The 27,219-nt window shown below is 41.2% G+C and overlaps 3 protein-coding genes across 21 annotated transcripts in view; 1 reads left to right on the top strand and 2 right to left on the bottom strand.

Moving 5' to 3' along the window:
• Nucleotides 1–15,973, bottom strand: part of JMJD6 (jumonji domain containing 6, arginine demethylase and lysine hydroxylase) — a 90,554-nt gene extending 74,581 nt beyond the window's left edge. For 4 of the 9 annotated variants that reach the window (XR_014544294.1, XR_014544295.1, XR_014544296.1 and 1 more), the window contains exons 1-6: nucleotides 15,624–15,949; nucleotides 12,631–13,019; nucleotides 11,129–11,415; nucleotides 8,398–8,533; nucleotides 7,269–7,407; nucleotides 6,358–6,485 (exon numbers count right to left, since the gene is read on the bottom strand). Coding sequence is in view for 5 of the 9 variants with exons in the window: in XM_083597918.1 (XP_083454044.1) it covers nucleotides 6,358–6,485; nucleotides 7,269–7,407; nucleotides 8,398–8,533; nucleotides 11,129–11,415; nucleotides 12,631–13,019; nucleotides 15,624–15,752 (1,208 nt within the window). In the remaining 4 variants the exon portion in view is untranslated. Of the gene's footprint in view, nucleotides 1–1,483; nucleotides 5,353–6,357; nucleotides 6,486–7,268; nucleotides 7,408–8,397; nucleotides 8,534–11,128; nucleotides 11,416–12,630; nucleotides 13,020–15,623 lie in introns of those variants that run through there. The other 5 variants (XR_014544293.1, XM_083597916.1, XM_083597920.1 and 2 more) reach the window with 4 other exon arrangements.
• Nucleotides 15,974–16,488: 515 nt separating this feature from the next.
• METTL23 (methyltransferase 23, arginine) lies at nucleotides 16,489–23,022 on the top strand. Of its 3 annotated transcripts, none has more exons than XM_083597962.1 (5): nucleotides 16,489–17,437; nucleotides 19,332–19,436; nucleotides 20,102–20,339; nucleotides 22,460–22,544; nucleotides 22,787–23,022. In XM_083597962.1, exons 1-5 carry the CDS (start codon nucleotides 17,330–17,332, stop codon nucleotides 22,968–22,970), a joined length of 720 nt encoding a protein of 239 aa, XP_083454088.1. In that variant the 5' UTR covers nucleotides 16,489–17,329; the 3' UTR covers nucleotides 22,971–23,022. The 3 variants fall into 3 exon arrangements, with proteins under 3 accessions (XP_083454088.1, XP_083454089.1, XP_083454090.1); XM_083597963.1 differs by having other exon boundaries at nucleotides 16,619–16,829; XM_083597964.1 differs by having other exon boundaries at nucleotides 16,993–17,242.
• Nucleotides 23,023–23,701: 679 nt separating this feature from the next.
• Nucleotides 23,702–27,013, bottom strand: SRSF2 (serine and arginine rich splicing factor 2). Of its 9 annotated transcripts, XR_014544304.1 has the most exons (5): nucleotides 26,352–26,987; nucleotides 25,677–25,987; nucleotides 25,278–25,381; nucleotides 24,600–24,712; nucleotides 23,702–24,135 (listed from the first exon to the last, which is right to left on the bottom strand). XR_014544304.1 is itself a non-coding variant. In XM_083597966.1 (3 exons), the coding sequence occupies exons 1-2, from the start codon at nucleotides 26,711–26,713 to the stop codon at nucleotides 25,684–25,686; spliced, it is 666 nt and encodes a 221-aa protein (XP_083454092.1). In that variant the 5' UTR covers nucleotides 26,714–26,997; the 3' UTR covers nucleotides 23,702–24,712; nucleotides 25,677–25,683. The 9 variants fall into 9 exon arrangements, 3 of the variants coding, with proteins under 3 accessions (XP_083454092.1, XP_083454093.1, XP_083454091.1); XR_014544302.1 differs by lacking the exon at nucleotides 25,278–25,381 and having other exon boundaries at nucleotides 26,352–26,988; XR_014544303.1 differs by having other exon boundaries at nucleotides 23,702–24,712.
• Nucleotides 27,014–27,219: the final 206 nt, after the last annotated feature.

The raw sequence follows: 27,219 nt of genomic DNA, 5'->3' as shown, positions 1-27,219 counted from the left end.
ACTGGTATATTAAGCTGGAGCAAGTTTGGGAAAAGAGGAACTTGTGGATAGTAAAGCGACCAGAACAAGGGATAGAGGTACTCTGTGAACACTTGCAATCTCAAACAGACACAGAACATAGGCAGGAAAGTGTGTTAAATGTTTAGGGTTTTGAATGGGACATCTGGTGAATATTTTAAAGGATCATAACAGGGAACTGTATTATTTTCAGAAATCTCAGCAAGACCAGGTGAACACATAACTGGGATGAGCTCATGGTGAGAAAGGCTACTGAATTCTGAGGTAGGGTCAAAGTCACATGTGGAGAAAGAGGGAGAATCAGAGGGGCATTATGTTTGAGATAGCCACCTTATATGGAACCCAAGCTTTAAGAACTATATAAAAAAGGGCAAAAGCATGATGGGCGTGATTCTTTTGGATTTGGACCACCAAAGCTGTGGGTACATATGGGACTCTGGAGTGACAGGTAAGAACTGCTACCTTGAATCTCTACTGTTTAAGAAATGCCTTGTGTTTCTTCTTTTAAATATTTGTGTGACTTTATTGTTTCAAATGTTTGTAAGAAATTGTGTGAAACTTGTTTAAACCATAACCACATTTGTTCCAATTGCACTCTAAATCCAGAGAAAGACCAAGGTCAACAAAAAGGTGATTGGAAAGCTTTGTAGGAGCTTCCAGATCAAACTCTGGTAACTAATTAAAGTCTCCTAAAAATAAATTCCTACAATATAATTGCAGAGGTTGGATGGCCATCTGCCATATGTGATCTAGTTGAGATTCTTGCATTGTAGGCGGTTGAACTAGATGACCCCAGGGTACCTTCCACCTGTACAATTCTATGATAATAGACTATTCCCTTTTTTTACTATTGATGAGTTTTTTAGTAAAACATAGCTAATTCCTCTCAGCCACATAACTATAGCCTAGCACTGAGTAAGTAGCACACCGCCTAGCATGCATAGAGAGCGAAGCAGAGATTCACAACTTCTTTTCAGATCTATGTGGTTGCTCTGGCTAAGTAAAGGATGTTGCAACTTCCAGTTAAGCCATATCAAACTTATGTTTCATTTGTCTGATATGGCTTAACCGAAAGTTACAAGTTAAATAAAGGTAATCTGTTCTGTCTCTGATATCCTTATCGAGGCTATACGGGTTGATTAAAAAGTGCTACACAAAACTAAAGGCCAATTCACTGTTGCTTTCAAATGTATTGCAGAAGCATGAAGTCACTTTGGGCTTCTGATTTCCTCTATGCAGAAGGGTACAATACTATCTAAAGCATTTCCTAGAAAATGCAAGGCAGTAATCAGGATACAAATTCAATCAGAAGTTGAAGCTCTAGCAGAAGATATATTCTAGTTAGCATGCTGCACTGAATCAAGTATTTCAGAATCCTACAAATTGTGACACTGCAAGTTAGATACTGCACATAAGGAAAAAGATTATCACCCAATGTTTAGATGAAAGCTAAGTACAAGTGAAGTAATGGAAAATAAGGCTTTATTTTAAAAAATTTAAAAATGAAAAACATGAAAATCATTCAGAGAACAATTAAGAGCACTCCCACCCTGGCTCCATTAAATGATTAGACTTAACGAGTTGTTAGAGGAGGTGGCACTTTAAATGTTGCTGAAACAGTCCAGAGACTTCGCCGCTCACAAAAGGGAAGAATGGAGCTCTAGTCTAAGGGCCTCTCAGGTATCCTCAACACAATGACCCAGTCATTAGGAATTCGAGAAAGAAAAGGTTTTAGCACATTTCCCCAAGTAAGAAGTGGCTGTTGCTGAAAGCTGTTCAGAAAAAAAGGTTGATCCAGTTTAACTGAAATATGCAAGAAGAGCTAATAAACCCAGGACTTTCTTTGATGCAATCACAAGCTCTAAGTGAAATTTTTCATCGGATGGGTAACTGTAAAACATGCATCCTTTTAAAATGCATAAAGTGCCTCCATTAACAAAAGCATATGTTCTAATAACAGTACAGCATTAAGGACCTGAAAATAAAGTCTGAGCTAGAGATATATTGATTTGTTAAGCCCCTGTTGCTTAATTAGTGTTTAATAATGATCCTGGCTATGATCATTATAATCTCATAATATAAGTTTCTAGGTATCATAGTTATAAAAAAGGCAAGTATTAGCCATTGGACTTTTAGGCAGCAACTTCAGGTCTAACTGCAGCTGTCATAATATAAACACTGCATTGGTTTTCAAAGAGGCACATTAAGGGGGGAAGTTTGTGAAAAGCAGTATCTTTAAAATAAGAGTTGTGATTTAAACAACGATCAGCTGTAAATTTTCTCTGCAATGATTATTTAGAAGCAATATTGCAGTTTTCACACTCTTGTCACCCCATCACAAAGGAATCATTAAACCAGAAGCTTGGAGTTATTTACTTCTGCTTGCAACCCTGGGCAAGTAAAGAATTCAGGACTCTTATTCCCAACCCACGGCTATCTGAATGATTGGTACTTAACAAAACCAATTTACTTTCCTCCAGCATGACAGCTGCCTGGCTTCAACTCCGCAGAACAGGAATATAGTTGGCATCTGGCAAAACAATGAAAATGACAACACTGAAAGAGCGCAACTGAAAGGAGCTAGCCAGCTACTCAGATGCAAGATGTACATTCCTATAAATAAAATCTACAACTTTTTTAAAGAAAGCCCAAGTTTAATGTGGTTTTTTTTCATCGGTTTGGGAGATCTGGAATAAAAATATTCCCTAGTACAGTAACAGAGGCAAATGGCATCTATAAATGAACAAATCCCACTTGTGGAAGATATACGGTACATTTAAAAAGGACACTGATTGTAGCTGAACACTGACATGTTCAGTTGCCTGTGGTGACTATTCCTAAAAAAATATAACTGGCTTAACCCTGAAATGCCAAATATCCATCAGCTTTTGATACAAAGAAAAAAGCCACTGAAGTTTGTGTTTTAATAGCATATTTGATACAAGACAGAGAAAGTTAGCATATTGTACCCAAATGGCGGGGCTCTTCAGCCACACCCACCAAGCATACTTAGCCCCCAACTTCCAGATGAATTTTACTGATCAGTGAAGGTTTGTAATCCTAGTTTAAATAAATGTACATGGCTGAACAAATGTATCTGCATCCCAGTATGACAAACAGGAATTAAGACTTCTAGGTAAAGATGACATTCCATGCAAACCTAGTGCATAAAGGCCACACAGAATGTATTACACAACTCTCCTTTTTTAAACACAGAAAGCAAAACAAATACACTTTCAATATTCTAAACCTCATGGTTGCAAGGAATACTTTAACAGCACGGGCAGATTTTGCCAAATTCTGATTGGCATGCCGAAGGTTATTGATGCAATCCACGGTTGTCAAACAACGTAATAGCAGGAAGCAAGGCTAGAAAAGACCTTTGCCCAAGATATTGAAAATGCTGCTGCCAATGAGTAAATATTGGGCTGACTCAGGCTGCTTCAAATGTTCTGGTCAATGTTAAGATATCTATACTAGTCCTAATTCCTTTCCTGTTGCTGTTCATCTGCCTCCTGAGTTACAAGTTCTTGGGTACCAGGCCACAAAAAATTGGAACATAAAGTTATACAGATACAGCTTCCCAGGAAGTTGTAAAATCCAGGGGTATGCAAGGTAAATTCACCTGGTTACTTTCATCCGCTATAAATTTTGGAAAGGTGTTTGTGCGTTCGCTATGCATTTGGATCCTTCTTAAGATATTGTAACCAAACTTTGCATGATAGTTCCTGAGTTCAGACATCAGGTTCTCCTCAATGTTTGGATGCAATTTTGAATCAAGATAGCAGACTGAACCTTAGAAATGATACTGATTTTAACTGCACTGGCTGAGCAGCATCAGGTACAAGTCTGCTAGTTTAACCCAAGTGTTTTAAGGAAAAAGAGCCTGGGAGAAAACAGTTATGGGATACAGAAGGCAGCCATCCTTTTAACACATACTGTTGGCATTCACAAAAAATGATAGTTTTGTGCAAGTATGGAGTTAAGGCTGGCAAGCGATATGTGGATCCCTGCCTGAGTGAGATGGTAGTATTTTGGAAATGAATAATTAGTACTTTCACAATGCATCAGCCAGTAGATGTGAATTCTCCCTAAGTTGCTGGTAATAGGGCAAGTAGAAAAACAAGAAGAGAATTGGGAAGCATACCCAATTAATCATTAAACTTGCTTTTAAGTGTTATTGCGGCATCAGACCTTTTCACTATATTGCAGACCTTCAGGGTAGAGGCTGCTGTGTATGGAGGTACAAGACCCATCTTAACACATAACACCCATCTCCATTAACAAAACAAAAAACCTTGAAGCAGCAACATATCCTGAAAGAATACAGCTACCTTAAGATACACACAACCACATCTTATTTCAAGACAAAACACACACACACATAAAAATACCTGCCATATTACAACAGCAGATACGAGTAGGAAGTTTCTGGGCTGCAGAGAAGCAGTTCTTCATAAAATGGGTTTTTTATTGTATTTTTTCAGACTCCATACACTCCATATAAAAAAGCTTTACCTTCATATAATGTTTCCAGAAGCTCCCACAGGGAGAGGTAAAAGAGGCAACTACAGCTTCTTCCATACCTATTTTTCTGGGGCAAACTTACAAACTTACTGCAAAATCCAGCAGCTTTTCTTTAAAATAGAAAGCATATTAATTGTGGAAATGGACTGCTGGTTCAGACATTACATATCTCACGAATCTTATTAGTCCATGGTTGGTTTGGTGTCATCAACAAGTTAAGAATTACAAAAAGGTGCTTCTTACACGGTGATCATTTTTTACACAACAGAAGGGTACTTGGTTGGATATAGCTAACACAGTGTCTCTTTTTGTGCTCTAGTTAAAGGATCTGCTGACTAGTTGCTAGTTCTGACCTCCAGTTGTAGTGCATGAGAACTCAACTTGTAAACATATGACAATGTTGGAACACAGGCTTTCAGGAGCTACCTGCTTATTTTTAAGATTACGTTTTGAATAGATATTCCCCATTTTCTTTTGCCGACTGCACGGAGTTGTGAGCCACAGCACAGCCTTGCAGAGGGCAGCATTATCTTCTGATGTATAACAAAGCTTGTTTGATGGAGTGCAGAAAGTTTTGAGAACATAGAAATCTCTAGTTTTCTCCTTTAGGAAGCAAGAAGTCAGCAGGTAATGGCAAGTAGAAGTTTGGATTTAAAAAAATAATAAAAAGGAGTGGTGAAGACTTGAGAAAGCTCCAAGCATACAGCTGACAGGAAGAATAGAAGACTGCTGGCTGGCTGCAACTGCCTTTAGATGGGTCTTGTTATCTTTCAGGGATGAGCGCGGCTTCCACAAGATTCCCTAATCCTGTCAAAAATAACAACAAAAATAAAAACACAACTTCCTGTCATGTCAGGGCATGCATCTTTTAGCTTATGCAAGATGGCAGTAAAAAAAACTTTTCATAGAGAATCTAATGCACCTCAAGCTTCTTGGAAGTAGCTCCAGTTCTTCAATACATTTACTGCAGCGGAATCAGAAGTGGCTAGCCAATCATATGAATATCTGAGAAAAGTACTGACATAAATAGCTGGGAAAGAGCCTTTAATTACCCAACAATTCCCATCCTGCTAGCCTTCAGACCACACAAGCAAGAGAGATGAGATGCCATCTTAAGATGTTTACCTCAGCCACAAGCCTTACCAAGAGCAGGACAACAGCTCTTCAGAGATCCATTTTTTTGTCTTAAAAGCAGAAACTCCTAAGCTTTATATCAACAGGATCCACCAATAGATAGTATGGTCAGAATCCACCTGCTGCCTCTGAAGAATGACCCAGTGGTACAAGAGACACCATTCCTTTTCCTTTGTTACCTACCACCCACCATTGGAAGCTTACCAGGCATAAGCTTTGACCTACTATTTGAACATCAACACCGCAGATACATGAAGTCAAGGCTACAAAAAACTACAAAAACCTGAGAAGTATTTTCCAAGATATGATTAGCTATTCAAGTCTCATTCCTCAGTTGCCAGCTCTAGCACTTAACACCCCTATAAGCATGGAATCTGATTCTCTTTCCTAGAAATAGAATTTTTATACCTTAACAACATTACCATTTTCAAGTTAAGGAGTTGTGAGTTGGACAAGCAATCAAAATGAATCAAAAGTGAAGAAATCTAGGCACTTTTGATAAATAGAAGTCCCAGTTTAGAGCATTAGAAATGAGAAAGGAGATGTGTGGGGTAAGGTGGGTTACAAGCACATGGTGAAGCTACCTCCCTTTATGGACAACTCCCTTATACTCTCCTTGTCTGCAATTAGCAGCCCAGCCCCACAAATCTGATGAGCTTCCATAATTTGTTTGGTCACCTGGAGGAGCTGCGCTCTTTGCTCACGCAGTCATCGTGGGAGCTTGTATCGCCATTCCCCATCATGCTGCATGTCCTTCGCTTTTTCCTTCTATGCATCATTCCTTCCGTCTCAGAGCTAGAATCACACTAAACAAGAAATGACAGTAATAAATCCTGACTATCAAAACAGCAATTCTGATCACTGATTAGTAATAACGGCTAGCCAATAATAATGTCTACATTGCCTGAGGAACAGCATTATTTCATGGTGACATCTGAAGTGATTACGAGGCTCCTAGAATGTGAGCTGTTAAGAGTCTGTTATATTCCTATTTAGATGTCCAAAGATGGGGTAGAATGCAATTAAGTCTCATTTTTGAACATGATGGTTACACTTCTAGAATCTAGGCCAAAGGTGGAGGTGGACCCATATCAGTTGGGCTTTGGCCCAAGATTTGGAAATTAAGCCACTTCAGTATTCCTTGGTGGACTGTGCCTGGAGACTGACTTTTTCAGCTCCCTAGATCTTACAGTGGCATATCACATGTACAAAATTAGAAGAAGAAGAATTAGAAGAAGAAAAAACAAGCATAGCTCAATGGTGACCGAGTGTGCTCACTCCCCACAGAATGTTGCTTGAATAGAGGGGGGAAATGAAAAACATGATGGTTGACCCTGAACAGGAACATCCCACACTGCCACCTTTTGCTGAAGATTCACTTGTTGATATTACTGACCATCAAAACCTTTTAGATCATCTGCAGTGGTTGGGGAATATAGAAACCATTTATATATGGGACCAGAACTAGTGATGCGATCATTTTTGCTAAAGCACACCACCTGAAAGTCAACATCCCCCACTCCAGAACTGTTGTTATACAACCCCACCCGTGACTTACAACATGTGGCATGTCTGATGTAGTAACTTACCTCTGAATCAGAGTCTGAAGAACTGGAACTTGAAGAGCTGGACGAATCACTAGAACTATCAGAAGCAATGCCTGTTGATTCCTGTAAGTCAACAGAATCTGCTAGTGCAGCCAGCTCAGGATGTTCCTGTTTTAGGACCCTTGAAGACAAATTTTCAAGAAATATTTGTTGGCAAACAAACTAATGGATATACATGCAGATGGCAACATTATTGTACATTTTGCATCTTCGGCCCATATGACACAGCAGACTATTTCACTAGCCAAATGCATCAGCTACAATTCTGGAGTCTGTGTTACATGCAACTTGGAGTGTTTATTAAAATTAACAATTTTAATTATTGTTTATTAACAATATTGACTGGGGTTCTCATGTACAGTATCTACGTAAAATAAGAAATGGGATGCAGATGTTCTCAATTCCCAATATGCTGCTTAAATGTGATCCAAATTCACTCAACAGTTCGAGCAGGCCTGTTCCCATAATGTAACCATTGCAACTTTGAGCTTGCCACCAAAAATACCAGTTGCTGGAAACAACAGGAGAGGGCTATTGCCCATATGTCCTGCTTGTAAGCGTCTCAAAAGGAATCTGAAAGGCGAAAATGAGAAACAGGATGTTGGGCTAGATGGGCCTTTCCTTTTGATCAGTTCAATGGGAAGCCAGATCAGACTACTCACATAGGTAATCTGAGAAATGAGTACTCACAGCAGAGTGAGAATGCATCTGTTTCTAGAATAACTTTAACTGATGCTCAAAAACATCCTTTTTCACCATGATAATACATTTCAACTACTGAAATAGCATTTTTATTTGATAGCTGGTAATTGTAAGTTTAAACAAAGTGTTCAAATGCATTCCCTGTCTTAAACTATATGTTTTAAAACACAGTTGAGTCACCTTATTGAATCTTGAAATCCAGAAGCCTAATTCTCCTTCTGGACCACATGCAAGATGTTGCTATTAGAAAGCCACAATCTTTTTCCAAAATGCAAAAACAAGTACACCTTCATCACTTCTGTCTTTCAGATATTCTGTCAAGCATCATTCCAGGCGTACGCAGGAAGCAACATTTAGCTTGTACTGCCAGCATCTGGGAAACCACAGAAGTAATGATCACATCTCTCACCTGTACCATTTTCTTGATAATTTTGGTCTTCCCCTTACTGTCTTGTGCCACACCACAGGGAAATTTGTACAGCTGGCAAAGTTCTGAGTGACAGCAATAGTTGTGTCAAGATTGAGAACTACATGCCACCAGCCACCTACAAATGCAACACCACATAAGGTTATAAACAACCAACTGAAGGAAGCTATTTTTAAATGTAGGCTTGAAAATAGGGAAAAGCATGTTTGGAAACAGAGGTGTATAAGAAGCATCTTTGAAACCCATGTCTCCCGTACAATACTCATTCCAATAATGTCTTGGGATAAACACAAAGGTTTACAAATTTGGTCAAAAGTGGCAGTCACCTCTGCCTTAAAAGTGTGAGGAAAGGGGAGAAATTTTTCACCTTTCTAAAAAGCAGTGAGAGGTCGGCAAGGCCCTCTGCAAAAGCTACTCCCCAAGTACTCTGTAATGTGCAAGAAACTCAAGGATGGGGTCTTTTCTAAATCACTTCAGGCCAGGCTTTAGCAGACAACAAAAACAAGTTGAGACTTTTCCTGCTTTTATAGAGAACCCCAGTTCCTAGACAGTGGTCATCTTCACACATTGTGATAAACCATGCAGTGTTCAGCATGATGTGCATGAGTTGTGTGGCTCAGACTAACGTAACCCATCGTCCCCACAGTCAAGAGGGCGACTTTCATTTTACTTTCATTTCATTTTACTTTCACTGGAACAGGAAAATGTTCTTAAAACCCTGACTAGCTTAAAAAGAGAGTTTCAGAAACCAGGGTTTGAAGCTGGCTTGTTTTGAAACCGACAACCAACTTTGTTACAAGCTACAATCCCTGGTCTTTACAACAGGACAAGCTGAGATAAGTGAAACAGAACAATGTCAAAATCTTCCTTCCTGACATGGAGGGCAGAGTAGTATGTAGACCAAAGGCGTACAACCATAAAAACAATAATGAAGAACAGTATCCTACTGCCTTATAAACAATCTGAAAAAGGAAAAAACAACCTACTTTGGGAGGAAAGGCAGGGTATAAATTTATAAATAAAGCAAACCCATATATGGGAATGAAAATGAGTATTTTTGTCCCCAAATCAACCCCTGACTGACATCGATGAAGAAAATTCAGAGCGGCAGAGCATGACACTACATAAGAGGAGGAAAAGGGACTGCTTAGCAAACAGTGGATAAATAAAAGGGTTTCCTTATACTCTGGGACTGTTCACCTAGGACAGCCTTCCCCAACTTGGTGTCCTCCAAATTTATTACACTACAAATCTCATCAGCCCCTGCCAGCATGGCTGATGGTCAGGGCTGATCTGGACCTACTCTATACATTCTCCACAGAAAGAACATGCAGTCCCTTGCAGATTTACCTGGAAGTACGCCTCACTGGGTTCAATAGGATTTAGAGTGTTCACTTACTTGGATGTCCTACCAAACATGGTGAGACTTGCTTCCAAATAAATCTGTGGAAGGCTGGGCTGTTAGCCACAGCATCCAATCAATATATCAAGTTAGACAGAAGACGCAATGAACTTTAAATGATAAATGAAATGGAAGCACAATAGCTTGGTTTTTATTTGGGATCTTATTGTTTCAACTAAATAAAACTATTGTATTTAAACAAAACTGTTTTGTTTTGCTTCAGTATGGTTTTAAAAGAACAAAGGAGTCACAGAAGAATGGAATTCTGTTTCCTCCACTGTTAGTGGCATACTTAATATGTAATCTATGTTGCACAGAAACTCTGTATCAAATACCAGAGATCTATTTTTAAGCTGACTTTTTATGATGAGAATATTAATTTCCCTCACATATGAAGCTACAATTAAAGACATGATCAATTGATTACATTTACACATTTCTTATGAAAGTTATAAGCACCTAAGACAAAAACAGTTTATAAAGGAAACTGACAAGGCAACTCATGTTAACTGAAGACTGTGATATATTTCTGATACAGAATCAACAGTTCTACAAAGACAATTGTCAACTGACCAAAAACCCTCCAAACACAAGAGACAGAGGCCTACTCCAGTCTGGTTATTATGTGACATCTGGCTCACGTCCTAGAAGTGTGCATTTAAAAGCCAAAAACCTGATCTGGTCCACAGATCACAGAACCAGTATTTGCTACTGGGTCAGCCCCAACCTGCCAGAGACCATAATACCCATGTACTTCAGTTTCTGAAATTAAAAGTTGGAGACAGGAGGAGAGAGATTATTTCCCTAAGGAAAAAATTGAAATGAGGGTCCAAGTGTTTACTTCCCTGCTTCATATACCTTTTCTGGAGAGATGCAGGTTTGTACAGATGTGACAAGAGACGCAGCGCAAAAGTAATTTTAAGAAGCAAGATCAAGTGGAGTCCACTTTCGTTTTCTGCTTCCATTTCACCGTGGAAGTCTCAAAGCTGACAAATTATCTCGCCTATTGTGCCAGTTAATCTGCTTGGAACTGAAAGGACATTATTCAAGGGGCTTCCTCCCACTTCCTAATCTTCAAAGCTTTAGCACATCTCCATCTCGGTTGCCTTGCTAAAGTATACATTATTTCAGGATTACCTCCCATCACATTTGCTATGCATCCTTCTTGTTCAACACACACAGCCTAACATAACAGAATCTATGAAGAACTCTTACGACACTTTGTTTCGCATCTGTCCAGGCTTGGATACTGCACCAGAAGTGTATCTTCTATAACTTCACTTCAGCACAAAACTTAATAAAAGCCCTTACCTGGTACAAAGACAGTCTCTCCTGGTTTTTGCACAATTTCCAAGGGTTTGAACTCAGAAGGCCAAGTGGGAAGCTGAGTCCTTGGATATATTACTCTGAACCAAGTGATGGCTTCATCTTGTTGGTTCCCTCCTTCCTCACGAGTCACTTTGATCAACTCTCTGGGAGTGCTGGTAGGGAAGAGGCACCAGCGTTTGTATCCTTGGACTAAGGAATTCCAGGCACTGGTTCCCAAAGGGTCAATGTGGATGCCTGTACCTGATCGAGGTGGACCCATCACAAACCATCTGCACAGAGGGAAAAACCCAGCAGGGTTACAAACAACTCCGCTATTTTCCTTAACGTGTTTCTCAAAAGCAAGTGTTTTCTTTCCATTTCCAAAGCAGTCTGAGATAAGTTTGCTTTATCTTTTGTTTGTATTTGAGGAGAGATGAAAGCAAAGAGATGAAAGAACAATAAATATTACGCTGCTCTATACAAGTCAGACCATTAGTTCAGTATTGCCTGGGTTAACCAGCAGCTTTCTCCAAGCTCTCCAGAGGCCTTTCCCAGCCTGCTATTCATTTAACTAGAAATTGCATTATTCCGCCTCCCATCCAAGACGAACCCTTCTTCAACCCAGCTGGCTGAGTTATCCCAGAACCCGGGGAGATGTCTCCATAGAAATGTTACAAAGGCAATTAAAAGGTTGATGGCATATAAAAAATAAATTAAAATCTATGATTATGCCAGCATAATGTGAACTGCTCGAGATCTATGGATAAAGGGCAGTGTACAAATCTAATAAATAATAATAGTAAATAGTCAAAAAAGCCTACAGAAGGCAAGACAGAAGGCAATTTTACCCAAATGAAGAACAGAAAAAGGAAGGTGTTTGAGCCTGGGGCATTTTAATTTTATTTCTTCTACTGTATTGAAATTTGAAATTCTATGTAATGCAAATTGTAATATAGCAAAATACAGTAAAAGAAATTAAAGAAGCAACAAAAAAATCAATTGGAAATCATGTAGCCCCTAGCACAGTTCTGTGGGGGGCATGTTTGGGAATTTTGTTACTGAAATATGTTAACATGGTAAGAGTGTGAAACTGTGGAAACCCCACCCTGAAAAAAGTAAGGAACCTGATTACCCTGAGATGTAGCTATGAAAAGTATATATAAGCATAGGAAAATGCACTGCAAAGAATGTAAGCCAAAACTGCATAAATGATACACCTAAAGGGTGACAGTAGGAGGAGGAACATCTGGCATTACCATAGGAAGTACAAGATCATTTCCGTAAAATATGGGTCTTTTATGTCTCTCCATTTCTCATTAGCTCTTCCCTATTACGTTTTTTGTTAACTTTTAGTGAAAGTTCTGAAATAAAAACAACTCTGGCGCACCTATGCTGTATATGCAGGGAAAATGGAAAATGTTGGACGCCTGATGGACTGTGCATCTGTTTAAAAATCACTGCCCTTTGCTGTTTCTATCCCGAGGAATCATATAACCAGTTTATACCTGTAAGGTGGCCTTCTCTTCTCGCCTGCATACTTGAACAGGTCATCTGTGAAAAACTTAGGCACCCTGTAATCCTCCAAGAGTTTTCTACGCTTCGGGTGCTCTCCATAGCTGCTGTCGAATATATAGAGGGGACTGTCATCTCGCGTGGTCTCCATGTATTCAATGTAATATTTCATTTTCATCTTGACAGAGTACCCATCATTGTCCTCTCCACACTTGAATTTCTGGTTCCTGTATTTGCGTTTCAAACGCTCCAGGGTCCATTTCTCTTGAGCTGGCCATCCTGCCTGAGCATTTAAGAGGACAACCGGCTTGTAAGGCTTCTCAAAACGTTCAATAAATTCTTCTACTGACAAATGGAGTGCGTCTGCCCTTTCCACATTGTCCTGAAAGATGGATAAAGTGTTCTCAATGCAGGATAATGCACATTTAATACTGCAGAATAATAGTGACCATGTTAAGTTCCACAGAACAAGTGCAGAGCAAGCCTTATACTGAATCAACCAGTCAATAAGAAATATACATTAAGCAGTCTTTAAAATCCCGCCACCCAAAAAAATATTCCTTAGTTCTACAAGCACATAGACTCATCCAGGCAACCAATAGGCAGTGGATTTTATTCTGAATGCATCTGAATAATAGCACTATGTGATCCACACTTTTAAAAATATGTTTTTAAATGGCCAGATAATCTGATATGCTTAATGAAATACAAGAGATTCTAGTCCTTAACTGGCACCCTCAAGGAAAAACATTTTGTATGGTAATAATTATTTTAATATAATTTCTACAACACTTTAACAGTGCAACCATATACATGTCTATTCAAATGGAAGCCCCATTGATTTCAGCAGGACTTACTCTCAGATAAACAAATACCAGAGGGCAGCCTCAGTGTACAAAGGAATTAAAATACAGCAATAAAACTGACAATTACAGATCCTCCTTTAGATAGGAAAGCTTCAAAACACATAAATTTTGTTCTACACTGAAAACATGCAGTTCTAAATGATTCTGTTCTTATTCCTCATTAAAATGAGGCACAGCACTAACAATATCCCAATTGTTCAAAAGTATACCTGAATCATCACCATGAAGCAATGAGTGAAATCAGAGGGATAGAGAAAACATTGCAACTTAATCCAAAGGCACCCAAGATTCTTGCTACAGCTAAAAGTTCTCTGTACAAATAGTGAAGTACTTGAATGGAAATTTCCATTCCTCTTCATGCCTAAATTGCTATGCATTAAGATAAGATATTACTTTGTATTTCAACACATATCAACAGATTCCCCTCCTACATTTATGTCACACCATAAAGATTCCAAAGTTTCAAGATAACCAAGTTATGTCAAACAGTCATCTGTAAACATCTGTAACACATGAAGCCTGATCATATGGAGAGTTGCTCAGAAGCCCCACCAAGTTCAATGTGCGGAGGATTGCACATTAAGAGTAATTTTATGGTCCATAATATTCTTGGAAACAGACTATTTTTGGTGTGCTTATGATTTGAATTTTAAATGGTTGCTTTCCACTCCGAGAGTAGAGTTACAGATACAAAAAATAGAACGAGACCAGAAGCCTTAGATTCATGTTTCCTTGATAACTACCCACTGTAAAGATGACACAGGATTCTATGTTACATAAGAAAACTTGTCACCATGAGCCTTTGAAAATTGTTTCCCTTATTCAGTGTTAGAAACTCAGATATATACACTAGGCAGCAAATGACTCCCTAAACCAGGATTACAGTCGCCCAAACAGAATGTCTAGATGCCATTTCTGTGCTAGACAACTCAAAAGTTGTATTTTTCAGTAAGACTTTTTGATTCTTAAAATTCATTCTATATGTGCAGATAAATATAATGGATAGAATTCAACTGGATGTGTTGCCAGTGTGTGAAGACAGTCAAGATCCAAGGATCCCCAGGCTTGCACCTCCAGATGGCAGAGATGTCAGGTGCCATCCCGGCACCTGGGCATCTTCACTTGGTCACAACTGCTCTTGGCACCTGGTGAATTTAGAATGCTGTATACAACAAGTTCTACTTTGTGTCGCTTCCCTTCCAAGACTATTGAGACAAGATTTGTACAGTTTCTTGAGAATACGGATGTTCTTGAGTTAACAACTGATTTATTTCCCAGAACTCCAGCAACAAGTGTTCTACCACTTTTCACAGCATACACTCATAAACTCTCTCTCTCTCTGGGTCATTGTACCATATAAAATAAAGAACCATGGATGGCAGGACAGTCCCAAACGGCTTTCTGTTCCCAGGGTGTGCTCTGAAGGCACATAGCTGAAGCTATGGAGGTGTTCAGTCTGACACTGCCTGGCAAACCACTTATATGCCACCTTAGGTTCCATGGTCGGAGAAAGCAGAACAAAAATGGAAGAAAATATGGAAAGAGCAGCTACTTATGCTCTTGCAAAGTACTTTTTTTAAAATGCAAAGGGGGAAAACCCCAAATCTGCAGCAACAGTTGCACTGACAAGACTAAAGCCTTATCCCCATTTACGTGACAGTAGACCCCACTGAACAACACAGTAGCTTGCTTCTGAGCTGACATCTATCAGCTTGCGCCACAGAGTTAAGTGAAGCATGCAAGTGCATACAAGCAGCCTCTGGTGATTGCGGCTTCCAGTCCAGGAAAGTTCACACCACAATACACCTTAGTCTTCAAGGGATCACAAGACTTCTGCTTTCCCCATACCTGTTTACATATTATATACAGTATATACATACACACACTCCCTATGTGGTTTTATGATGAATCAAAAGGAAAACGGGCACGCGTTCACGGGGTGGCTACTGTGGGTTAAGCCCCTTTGCCCCTAGGGAGGACTGGCACCTGCCTAACCTTGCCCGGTTTCACGCAGGATCCGGCCTTGAGCCTCCCCCCGACTCCCTGCGCCCCACAGCCCTTCTCCCCCGCCCCGCCCCGCCATTTTCCTGCCCCTTTTCACCTCCCCGCGCCCGCTTCACCTTGCAGGCTGCGGGGCTAAGCGGGAAGCTCTCGCAGTAGTTGTGCCGGGTCCAGTCGAGGGAGTCCTTGAGCTCCGGCCGGGCGCTCCGCTTCGCCTCGCGGATGCGCTTCTTGCTCTTGTGGTTCATGCTCCCGCTGCCGGCGCCTTCGCCGCCGTCTCCTCCTCCTCCTTCGTCCGCCGTCTCTTCAGGCTACGGATCCGCCGCGGAGACACCCCGCCCGAAGGAGCAGCGCCCCGCAGCTTCCAGAAACCTCACGCCCGCGCCTCCTCGCTCCGCCGGCAAACGCCGCTGCCTCCTCAGCCTCGCTCCAGACATCGCTCCTTCCCATTGGCCGGCGCTTCTCGGCCCTCCCTCGCGCAGGCAGCGCCGATTGGATGACTCTGGCAGCGGAAAGAGGGCGCCGAGAGGGATGGATTGGAGGAAGCGGAGGAAGCGCCGCCGCCTCCGCCGCCATCTTGAGAAGGCAGTCGCCCACCTTCAAGGGGATGCGTCGCCGCATTGAAATGGGCAAAAGTTGTGGCAGGTTCTTGCCGTTGTTGTTTTTATTATTAAAAACAACAACAACGGGAACTGCACTGCCGTTTAGGGAGGAATGGTGCATAAGAGCTGGCTGGCTGGCGTGGGTCAGAAAGCCCATTCCCAATGTCAGTCTGGATTGTAAGAGAGGAGAGGCTGAAAAAAAGAGAAACAATCACACAGCCATGTGGCACCGTGAAGACTTAATCCTAACGCATAAGGTTTCGTGGGCTTGAGATTCCTCAGATGCACCGTGAAGCGGCATTGAGGTCACGAAAGCTTTTGCCCCAATGCATGTGTTTATAAGGCGACACACACAACTCTTTGGGTGGTATTCAACTCAGGGTAGACCCACTGAAATGCAAGAACAATTTAATTTCAATAGGTGTACTCTGAGTAGAACGAGCTGCAACCATCGCTCGAGGAGATGGTTAAACCATGCATGTTGAATCATACTTCAAGTTAGTGGCTCAGCCCCAAGCAAGTGTGCAAACGATTGCAGCATTATGGACAAAGTGTGCTGGATATGCTCAATCAGTGGGAGGTGCTTTATATTTCTTGGAAACAACATGTGGCATTCTTTAGTTGCTTCCAACCCATAGGCATTGCCGGACTCTGCGCAGGGATGAGGAGAATGTCGCAACGTGGGTCTGATCACAGGTGCCCGATATCGTGCACCGGATGGAAGTAGGTCCCACAGAAGTTCTTTAAAAAGAACCAAGAACTAAAAACTTCCATGCATCGAAGTGGGCTCTGATCCACGAAAGCTCCTGGCCATTATCAGTGTCAGCTGCTCTTCGCTGTGTGTTGGTTCAGGTGTTCTTTCTTCCCTCATCTTATTTTCATTTTAATTCCGGAGTAGTAATGCATTAATTGAACCAACGGGGTACTCCAGGGGAACGCCTGAGAACCATGAAGACTGAGTAAAACAAAAATCAAAAGGCGAGGGACCTCTGCTGCAGCACAAACTCCATCGTCCCGTCTGCTGCTTTTCCCTAATCCCACCCTGCTCCTAACTGGCTGCGATAGGGTGCTTGGCCGGAAGACGCCTTTAACGTTCTTGACTGCGAATGGTCCACTTACACATCAGTCCATAGCGAGTAAGATACAGCCAATGCTCAGGAAGCACCTCATGGTTGTCTGTCTATGTGCCGGGAGCTTTCCTTCTTGCGGGGAAAAGGGTTCCCATGTGCGAGCCGGAATGCAAATTCAGTGTGAGGGAGTACAGGTTTGCAGGAGAGCATCAGGAGGAGGAGGAAGAAGAAAGAGATCAGCTAGTGGTGCTTATTCCTGAGGTGCTGATCCATTATCATTTTTTAAATGCGTATTTGCAGGAAGCAGAATTTGGAACTATGCAATTTAAAGCTGAAGAAATATGGGGCAGGAGATACATATACAGAAATATATGTATCAAATGGGTCTGCATTTACTAGTAAATTGCACACGAATCATTTGGTGTTGCTTGCCACTTAGAGACATTTTAATGAAAGCCGCTTAATTTATTTTGATAGGCAAAATCACCTAAGTTGTTTTCATGTTAACTCCTAGGAGAAAACTAAGGGCAATTGTATAGGATTTTTAAAATGTTATTTTTTTGTGATAAGCTTCGTTTTAAAATAAAACGAATTGTGAAGATGAAAAGGTAGCCGTGTTATTTTAGTCCCACCCTGCAAAGGTTTGGCAGGACATTCTGTTGCAAAAGAAAAGTAATGCTTTTTTTTCAAATCTGTTGACAAGGAGGTAACAATGACGACATTTCATCTTAGTTCAGGACTATTTAAATTTCAAGTATTGATCTGAAAGTGGAAACCACTTAGGTTGCAATCTTGTGCCCACTTACATGGGCATAAATCCCATTGAACTAAATGGAGCATTCTTCTGAGTAGAGATGTACAAGACTGCACTGTTAGTACATTATGCTGATTTTTTCCCTTAGCGTTCACCAGCAGCTGGAAATCTGATGGCTCTTCCATAATGTTCCTGTGATCCATTGGCACAATTTGTTCCATTATTTGTGAATCACTTAAGTAAGGTACAGGTGATCATTTTGTAGGACAAATCAATGAATTCAGGAATTTTTTCCCCGTCTCTTTTGTATCTCAAGCTTCTATTTGCTCTGCAGATCTTTGCCACTTCTACTCTCTCACAACTAAACAAATCACAGCATATATGCACTGTCTCGACCATTTGCACATGTTTATGTATGGTTCATGCCTCAGTGATGTGCCAGACTGGGTTGAAACTTCAGCACAGTTTGCATTTATATTTTTAAAAATAACAGGAAGAGTATGTGTGTTTGCCTGTGTATTTGTCCTTTATGCACAAGTGCTTTATAGGTAATTTGACTTCTTATCTATATGTGTTAATTTAGCAAATACAGCGTATGGTTGACAAATGCTTCCATAACATATCTTTTCTTTTTTTGATGTTGGCTATAACCAGTGCTTTCTTTCTGGGGGGACGCATACCCCTAAACATTTTGTGAATCTTTGTGTTTTTGTCTATTTACTGTACTGTATTTATTTCCTCTGATTTAAACTATAAAATGGTGATTTTCTTGAGTCAAAATGAGAGTACCCCTAAACATTTTTTTAGAAAAAAAGCACTGACTATAACTATGATAAAGTTACAAGAGTTAACGTTACTGGTGGAATAATAGTGGCAATGCTGACATTCTTTAAAATGTGCAGATGTTCAATGCTGCTGCTAGCCTCTTTTGTTTGAGATTGTAACAGCACTTTAGATTACATAGACTCTAATGAATCCTGGAGTCATTACACATGGTAGCATGGTAGTATTGCTTGGCCATCTAAACAAGAGTTAACAATCTCAGTTGTTGTGTTACATCACTTTTTAAATTGGTTATGTGTCGGGTCCCTATCCTGGCAACCAGCAACCATCATTTTGCTTCACTGAATTTCACTGGCACTGTATAACTGATCAATGACAGCAACTCCTTTTATGGACACCCAGCAGAAAAAAAACAATTGTATTCTGCAAAACAAACATGATTCCCCCTTGACCTATTACACAATGGCAATTGCAGCTCTTTCTCAGTATGTGGTTTCTAATGAAAAATTCCATTACAAAAAGGGAAACTGATGAAAACTTAAAATGCACTTGTATCATGTTTCTTTAAAAGATGTTTCTGAAGCAACCATGTTTTACAGCAAGATGTCCTTTTTTCAGGTCCTTGATCCCCAATATGGCATGTACGTTTGGCCCTGTGCAGTGGTTCTGGCCCAATATGTGTGGTTTCATAGAAGACTAGTCTGCGGCAAGAGAATTTTGGAGGTGAATCATCGTAATCATTTTATTATCATCTTCATCATTATAAAATTTACCCGCCCTTTGCCAGCAGGTCCCAGTGCAGGTTACAATTAAAAAGTGAAAATAGATTAGTCACAGGAATAGGGTAGGCCCTGAAAACACACATGGAAATATAGGTTTATAGTATGAAATTATAATATTAAAATAAAGTAAACTATGTTTTTAAAACATGGGTGTGACCCTTCAGATGCTATCAAGCTCTCTGCAACACAGAGGGCTTTGACAGGATCAACTCTGTCCACTGGAAAATCCTCTATAGTATTCAGGAATTCTTAGTTCCATAAATCTCTGGGACATGGACCATATCAATAGGGTAGCAGACCTTGCAACTATATCTGCTTCCCCATTCAAGCTTTCCTGCTAAAAAACTGCAACAAACAAATGTAGACCAGACCACAACTGTTCACACAGTTTATTTCTGAAGGCAACGCTTAATCAAAGATTAAATAAGACCTTAGAAATCGGATTGTGCAATGAGGCTTCTAGTGAGTAAACTGCTGGTATGTTTTCGTTTGTGTCATTTAGCAGTTATCGATGATCATGAGGAAGAAACACACCCAAGCTGTAGTAAAGTTCTGAACTCGTTATACGTGTATTTGGTGTTAAAAATCAGTTTTTACTCTGTTTAGATTGGAGCAGGTGTGAGTCTTCCTGGGATAGTGGCAGCAAAATGTGGAGCAGAAATTATATTGTCAGATAACGCAGAATCCCCTCAGTGTTTGGACAACTGTCGAAGAAGCTGCCAGATGAATAACCTCTCAGGAGTACATGTCATAGGACTCACCTGGGGTCATGTATCACCCAGTCTATTGGCCTTACCTCCAGTGGACATTATTTTGGCATCTGACGTTTTTTTCGAACCAGAAGGTAATTCTAAAGTTTTATCTACTGCTGTGCATGTTCTGAGCATCTACAGCATAGAATTTGACACCAAATTAAATTGGTGTGAATGGTGGCTACAAAAACCTGAGTAGTTCCTCAGCTCTCCAGGCCACTCCTGTCTGCCATGTGTGTTATCCAAATTGCTGAAGAAAATATTCTTCCCCTTGATTTATATTTTTTTCTTTTACACAGAGGCTGTGGTTAACAGCGCAAATGTTGAAAAACTGGTTCCACATGCAAATTCTGTGCACTGCATGTCCATAATAATGGACATGCAGTAAAATACTAGTGATGTGGAAACTAGCAAAGGAAGTTAAAAGGAATAAAAAAGGATATTCCTTCCTTAGACTATTCTTAGAGCACTTAGACTATCATCAAAACACAAAGTGTGGGAGCTCTGCAATGACAGAAATGGTAAACTGTTGATTTAGGCACTGCAAGAGTATACTAGGATAGAGCAACTTAGAAAGTAAATGGGAGTTTTTCTTAAATTACTTAATTACTGACTCATGGAAACCTAGCGAAGTATTTATATCTAGCGAATATTTGCTTTTCATTTATATCAGACTAAACATCATTGGTCAATTATATGAAAATGAATTCATTTTCTTATATTCCAGTCTTCCTTCCAACAAGAGCAGAATGCCCAACATGTCCACAATAAAAAAAACATATGAAGCTGTTCTGGACAATTACTCATCTTGGTCAGCATTTTCTATTGCTAAAGGTCTATGTGAAAAAAGCAACTTGGTCCTACACTTTTTTTTTGGATATAGTTTTGATCAGGGCCAGATTCTTAAGCAGGCTAAGAATGCAATGACCGGGGGGCCACTATTTTCATAATGCTGTGGTGGTTTTAAAAATACAGGTATTGGAACAGCAACAAAAATCCCTTCAAGCACATCAGAAATGAAAACTGTAGTTACAAAAGTATTTTGTGTGTTTTAATTTGTAGAAAAGTCCATCAAGACTGTTAGCAAAGTAGTAAAAATAAAGTTTGAGAACCACTAGTCTATAGGGCTGGAGAACCTGTGGTCCTCCAGATGTTGCTGGACTTTTAAGTCTCATTAGCTTGGCTGTGAGGATTTGTAATCTATCCTGACTTGCTGTGGAAATCATGTAATGAAGTTTTCAAACTCTCCTCATTACCCAAGGTATTTTAATGAAGCCAAATCCCAACACCTCTGTCTGCGAAGTGTCTATTCCACCATCAAGCCATGGCCCAGTCCCCTATGAACTATAATACTGTTGATTCAATTGTTGTTCAAGTGATAGCACAATGAATTGGGCACCTGCCAGTCTTAAGGTTGCAAAATTCTGCATACTAGATGGCACCTGACATAAATAGGACAGCAACACACCTTCCTCACTCTTTTGTGTGCTTGTAATCATTTTAATTGTTACAATCTTAGGAGCTGCAAATAACCATTATCATGGCAGTACGGGAACGTACACTGTGGCCTTTTATTGACATGTGGTAGAGGCAGACTATTCCACCTGCACTTTCTTCAAAAAATTAGTCCAGACCAGTAAAGGCTATGTAAAGCTACCCGATACACACGTGTGCGTGTGTACAGTGTAATATTCTTCCGCACTTGTCACATGGGAAGAGTTTATTTTGAAATGGGAATCAGATACAATGGTTGTACTTTTATTCAGCTGGATAAATAATATAGTTGCAAGAGTGGGGAACCTTTGGTTCCCCAACTCCCATTAGCCTAAGCCAGTGTAGCCATGGGCCAAGGATGCGGTTGGCAGTCCCATTCACTACCCATTCTGTAGAAACTTGGTCAAGATCTGAAAAACAGACAGAACTTATGTGCAAAACTGGATGAAAGCCCCAGACACTCTAAATAACAAAGCCTATATGAAGAGGCTTTTTAGAATAGATGTTACTACAACTTATACTTCTGATAACAGTGTTTATGCCATTGTACAGCAAAATATAGTGCACATAATTTACAAACTTCTACAAATTTATATCCCTTCTCCAATATGGAATAAATGGCAGCTTAGGTTTTTAAAGACCAAAGTAAAAAAGGCACAAAAGTAAAATGCCACCACTTTAGAGTATTGTTGCATTAAATACTTCTGTTATTTCATAGACTTTGAAGATGTTATAAGTACAGTGCACTACCTAATGGAAAAGAATCCACATGCTCAGTTCTGGACTACACATCAAATCAGAAGGTATGCTTGTGAATTTCCAATTTTGGTGTTTTGTTTCAAGCATTTTCACAGGGCATACTGATGGACCTTGGTCTAAAATGTGCACACTATTAGTTTATTACCATTTTTGTATTTTTACAAGGTGTTCTGTGACTTGTAACCTTGAAGTGTTACTGAGGAGCCAGTTTTAATATACGTTGGCGATTACACAAGCCTAGGTATTGAATGAGAAAGATTCAAGTGCTGACTGGTGTTTCTTTCAGTGCTGACTGGACTATTGAAGGACTGCTTCACAAATGGGAAATGGAAAGCATCTGTGTGCCCTTGCAATCCTTTGAGGCCAACAAGGAACAACTGGCAGGCTCTACTCTTCCGGGGAGACATACTATTGAAATGCTGATCCTCACAACAAATAAAGCAACCAAGTCGGATCCTGTTACTGTTTAAAAGAGAGGTTTGCTTTGATGTGTTTTAAAATAAAAGTTATTTACCTCTAGCACATTTGGGTTGGATATACTAGCAAGCTGTACATTCAGCCAGTCTACAATAGATGCTGTTTAAACAGGCATGGCCAAACTTGGCCCTCCAGATGTTTTGGGACTACAATTCCCATCATCCCTGACCACTGGTCCTGTTAGCTAGGGGTGATGGGAGTTGTAGTCCCAAAACATCTGGAGGGCCAAGTTTGGCCATGCCTGGTATTAAGTAAATGGAGTTATGTGGCACTATGAGGTGGTGCTTTTCCTTGCATTTCAAGGGTTCCCCCTAGTCGTCTTCTCCCGACATTCAGCAGTGAAGTAGCAGTTGCCCCCAACATAGCTGTCAATGTACACAGCGTGTTTATTAAAAGTTTTAGAGCAGCCATTCTGACATTAAGATAGCATATTCTGCTTAGTCAGTTTAGTTTCCTACTTCATGTATCCACTACCCAGAAAACACCTCCAATGACTTTTGTGCAATATTCCCATCTGTGTGCTCTACTATATAGTGTGTACTGTAGAGGTATTTTATTGACTCCTATCCTGCAAATCTGGAACAATTCATACAAATTTCAAAGGAAAAGTACTCCAAATGTGATTTGTTATATATAAATGAAGGTTAATACACATTAGCTACTGTTCTGAAATAGGACGACAGATTTTGTTCGCTTCTAACATACAAAGCAGAGTCAGGATATGAGAGTTCAAAAAACTGAACACCAAGTAAGTGTTTTATTAAACTACAGACACAGTGGTTATAGTATAGAATGTTGTAAGAGATACTCCAAATCAGTACTTACAGAGGAATGAATCAAATGCTTTTAACATTACATTTGTTTATATCCAAGTTCACATATGTAGATGGTCTAATTTACCATTCTGGAAAAAAATAAGGTGTGTTTACCACCAGCTAGATGTGCTCACTGTATGCTCCGTTATTTTTATGCAAGGCCCGGGTGACTGGAAGTGCAGTTGTCAGGCAATTATAATTAACTGGACAGCCATTTGTTTCTGCACGACAAGGCATCGTTACAGGAGCAATCAGGAGAAAACAGGAAACAGCCAAGCACTCTGCACTGCAACACGCCACCTTAACAGCTAACCAGCATTACTCAACTGCTACACAACTGCGCCTAGTGCACAAAAATACATAAGAGAAGAGATTAGAATTTTGTCTGATAAAAACAAATTGTTCAAAATAATTGTCAGCTGTAAAGTTTAACGTTTGACTTGTAGATACTATTTCAACGAAGTATTTGCAAATGCATTTGAATTAAAAATTTCAGAATTTGATACTAAAGGCAAAAATTGAGCATGTGGACAGCATTAAGCTATTCAGCATATCACAGCTGCATAGATCTTTAATAAACTTGAGGAAGCAAGTTAGTTATCACTTTTATTTGCAAAATCAGCACTACATGAACAAAAATGAAAATTTTACCTCACATATCCAAGCCAATAATGAAATCTGTAGTCGTTCACTTCACTAAATTACAAGAAATTTGAATAATAGCAACAAAATGGCACATAAATGTAAAAGTCTGCCATTTGAGGCTCAAAAGTAAAGTAAAAGTTAGACAAAGTGTTACAAAATAACCTTTTCAACAGCTGGTTGGTTGTGCCGGGATCTCTCCATTGGACTGGCGATTCTAACGATCGTACTTCCTCCAAGGCTTCCTTTATGTAGGTTTCTCATGTTTTTGACGTTATCTAGGTTTGAAAAAGGTATAGTTCAGCAAGGTACCCCTTTGTATGTCCTCCATATTTTATGGATGCTCTCAGATTCCTAGTAATACTGGCCTTGTCTCACTGTTTTAGAAATGTGAAATGCCCACCTCCCACCATGATACTGGATACTAATGTAGACAGCATGAGAATTTTTTGATACTGTTGAATCTCCATTATTGATGTTACATAGTGTCGGGCTAAGATTGAACTACCCTTAACCTGAATCCAGCCCAATTCACATTAGGCATTAGTTCTTATTCAAAACCTTGAAGAATCATTAAATAGTTGTGTAACTTAACAATTCTAGGCCCACTTCCGTTGAAAAAACAGGACCAAACAATTTGAGGGAGGTTAAAGACACACTATCCATTTTCCCCACCCTACATATCCTTAGAAGCCCACAATCGTACTTTAGATAAAACTGATTTCCATTAGCTCTTGCAATTCACCTTCCACTTTTAAAAATATTGGATGCCGTTCAGCATTGTAAACACAGGACTGATTGGTCATTAACAGGATAGTGTATCTTTAACATTTAAAGACAAACCTGCTCCAATACACGCCCACAGAAACTGGTCCCTGGAGGATCAGCCAAATCAGTTAAAATCTGCAATACTGGCCAATATTCTTTAAGCAAACAGGAGACCGCAGCTTTAAAGGGGAAAATGCAGATGTTGGGTAAGAACAGTAAGAAATAGTCATTTCAGAAATAGGTTGCGTCTCAAACAATAGATATTAAAAAGCAAGCTATTAATTGCAACAAAACACATATAGTCTCTGTAAAAAATTGCATTTTATTTTATTAGCCATAAGCTAAAATGCCCTCCTCAGAAACGAACATGCCCCATTAGGATTTACTTACGCTAGAATCCTGTCTCAAGAACCCAATGCCCACTAGAGTGCTACATTACAGCATGCAAATACAGTAGGCCGCCAGACACGTTACCATATTCTTAAGATGACACAGCTCCTTCTTCTTCGGGAGACTTAGGAGGGCTCTTAGAACGGGACCTCGACTTCGATTCCCTCTTTGAAACAGGCGGGGGGCTTCTTGATCTGGACCTGGACCTCGATCGGGAGCGAGATCTGGAGGCAGAAGAGGACTTGGACTTCGACCTTCTGGCAGACCTGGACTTGGAAGTGGAACGAGACCGGGATCGTGTGCGGGATCTGGACTTGGAGCGGCTGTACCGCGATCTGCTTCGGGACCTGGAGCGGCTCCTGCTTCGGGACCGGCTGCGACGTCGTCTTCTAGGACTGCGGAGAGCGAGCGGGTTAGAGGAAGGATTGAGAAGGGAGAAAAAGGGCGGATTGAATAACGGCTAGAAACTCACAATGCTATTTCCCGGCCAGATCTCGTTTATGACGCCTAAAGGGGAAAACTCCGCGCCGCCCATTCGATCCCTCGCCCTCGGGGATCACGTGGCCCAGCTATTTTCCCGCCGATCTGAGCCAAAGCGATCCGCAAAGAACACAGGCCTTTCGTTTGCCACCTCAAGTTACTCGCAACAATCACTCCCTTTACCTTCACACGCCAAAGATCCCACTTTCCATACACCCCTCCACCCGCCCAGCCTTGGCCTCCGGAGCAGCCGCGGGGCCTTCTCTCCCCCCCACTCACCTCCTGCTCCGACGTCCGTAGCCTCCGCTGCCGTACCGGCGCGGAGGGGGCCCCCGGCGGCTGTGGTGGGAATCGGGCGGCCGCCCGTAGCGGGCCATCTGGACGCGCAGTTCTCGCCCGTCGAGCACGGCCCCATCCATAGCGTCCATGGCGTCCTCCGCGTCGCGCTTGTCGTGGAAGCGCACGAAGGCGAAGCCGCGGCTCTCTTTGGTGTAGCGGTCGCGGGGGATGTAGACGTCCCCGACGCGGCCGTACTTCTCGAAGACGCGCCGCAGCGTGTCCGGGGAGGTGCGGTAAGTCAGGTTGTCTACCTTCAGCGAGGTCATGCCTTCCACGTCCGGCGGCGGCCGCCCGTAACTCATAGCAGCGGGAGGGGAAAGGGGGGAAAGGGAAGGGAGGAGGGGGTGACGCCGGAGAAGCGGAGCGGTGACGGGGGTGGGGGGGGAGAAGGCGCGTGACGAGAGGGCTGGGAGTGAGGAGTAGCGGCCGAAGGCCTCTTCCGTTGGGGCTGCAGGTGTCGGGACCTGCGGTCGGGTCTCAAGCGCGCGGACAGGGCCTCATTCGCTCACCACCATCTCCGCGCAGCCACGAGCAAATGAGCGAGGTGCCGCCCTTCCCCGAGCACTTAAGCGCCACAAAATGGCCGCCTGTGACCCGGAAGCAAACCGCGAGACCACCCTCCCCCCTCCTACTCCCAGAGCTGGGCCGATTCAAATTAAAAATCCGTTTTCGTTTTCCCAACCGAAAAAGTCATGGAAACGCGCTGGCGGCGCAACTGGGCCGTCAAGGGAGATACTGTAAACTTAATTACATTGTTTTGGACGCTCAGGCGCCGTTAGGTTTGAAACCCCGGAAGAGATTACACACA

Source organism: Podarcis filfolensis (genome assembly GCF_964270895.1).
Source record: "Podarcis filfolensis genome assembly, chromosome: 2".
Taxonomy (NCBI): domain Eukaryota; kingdom Metazoa; phylum Chordata; class Lepidosauria; order Squamata; family Lacertidae; genus Podarcis; species Podarcis filfolensis.
This window is presented reverse-complemented; position numbering and strand designations above follow the sequence as displayed.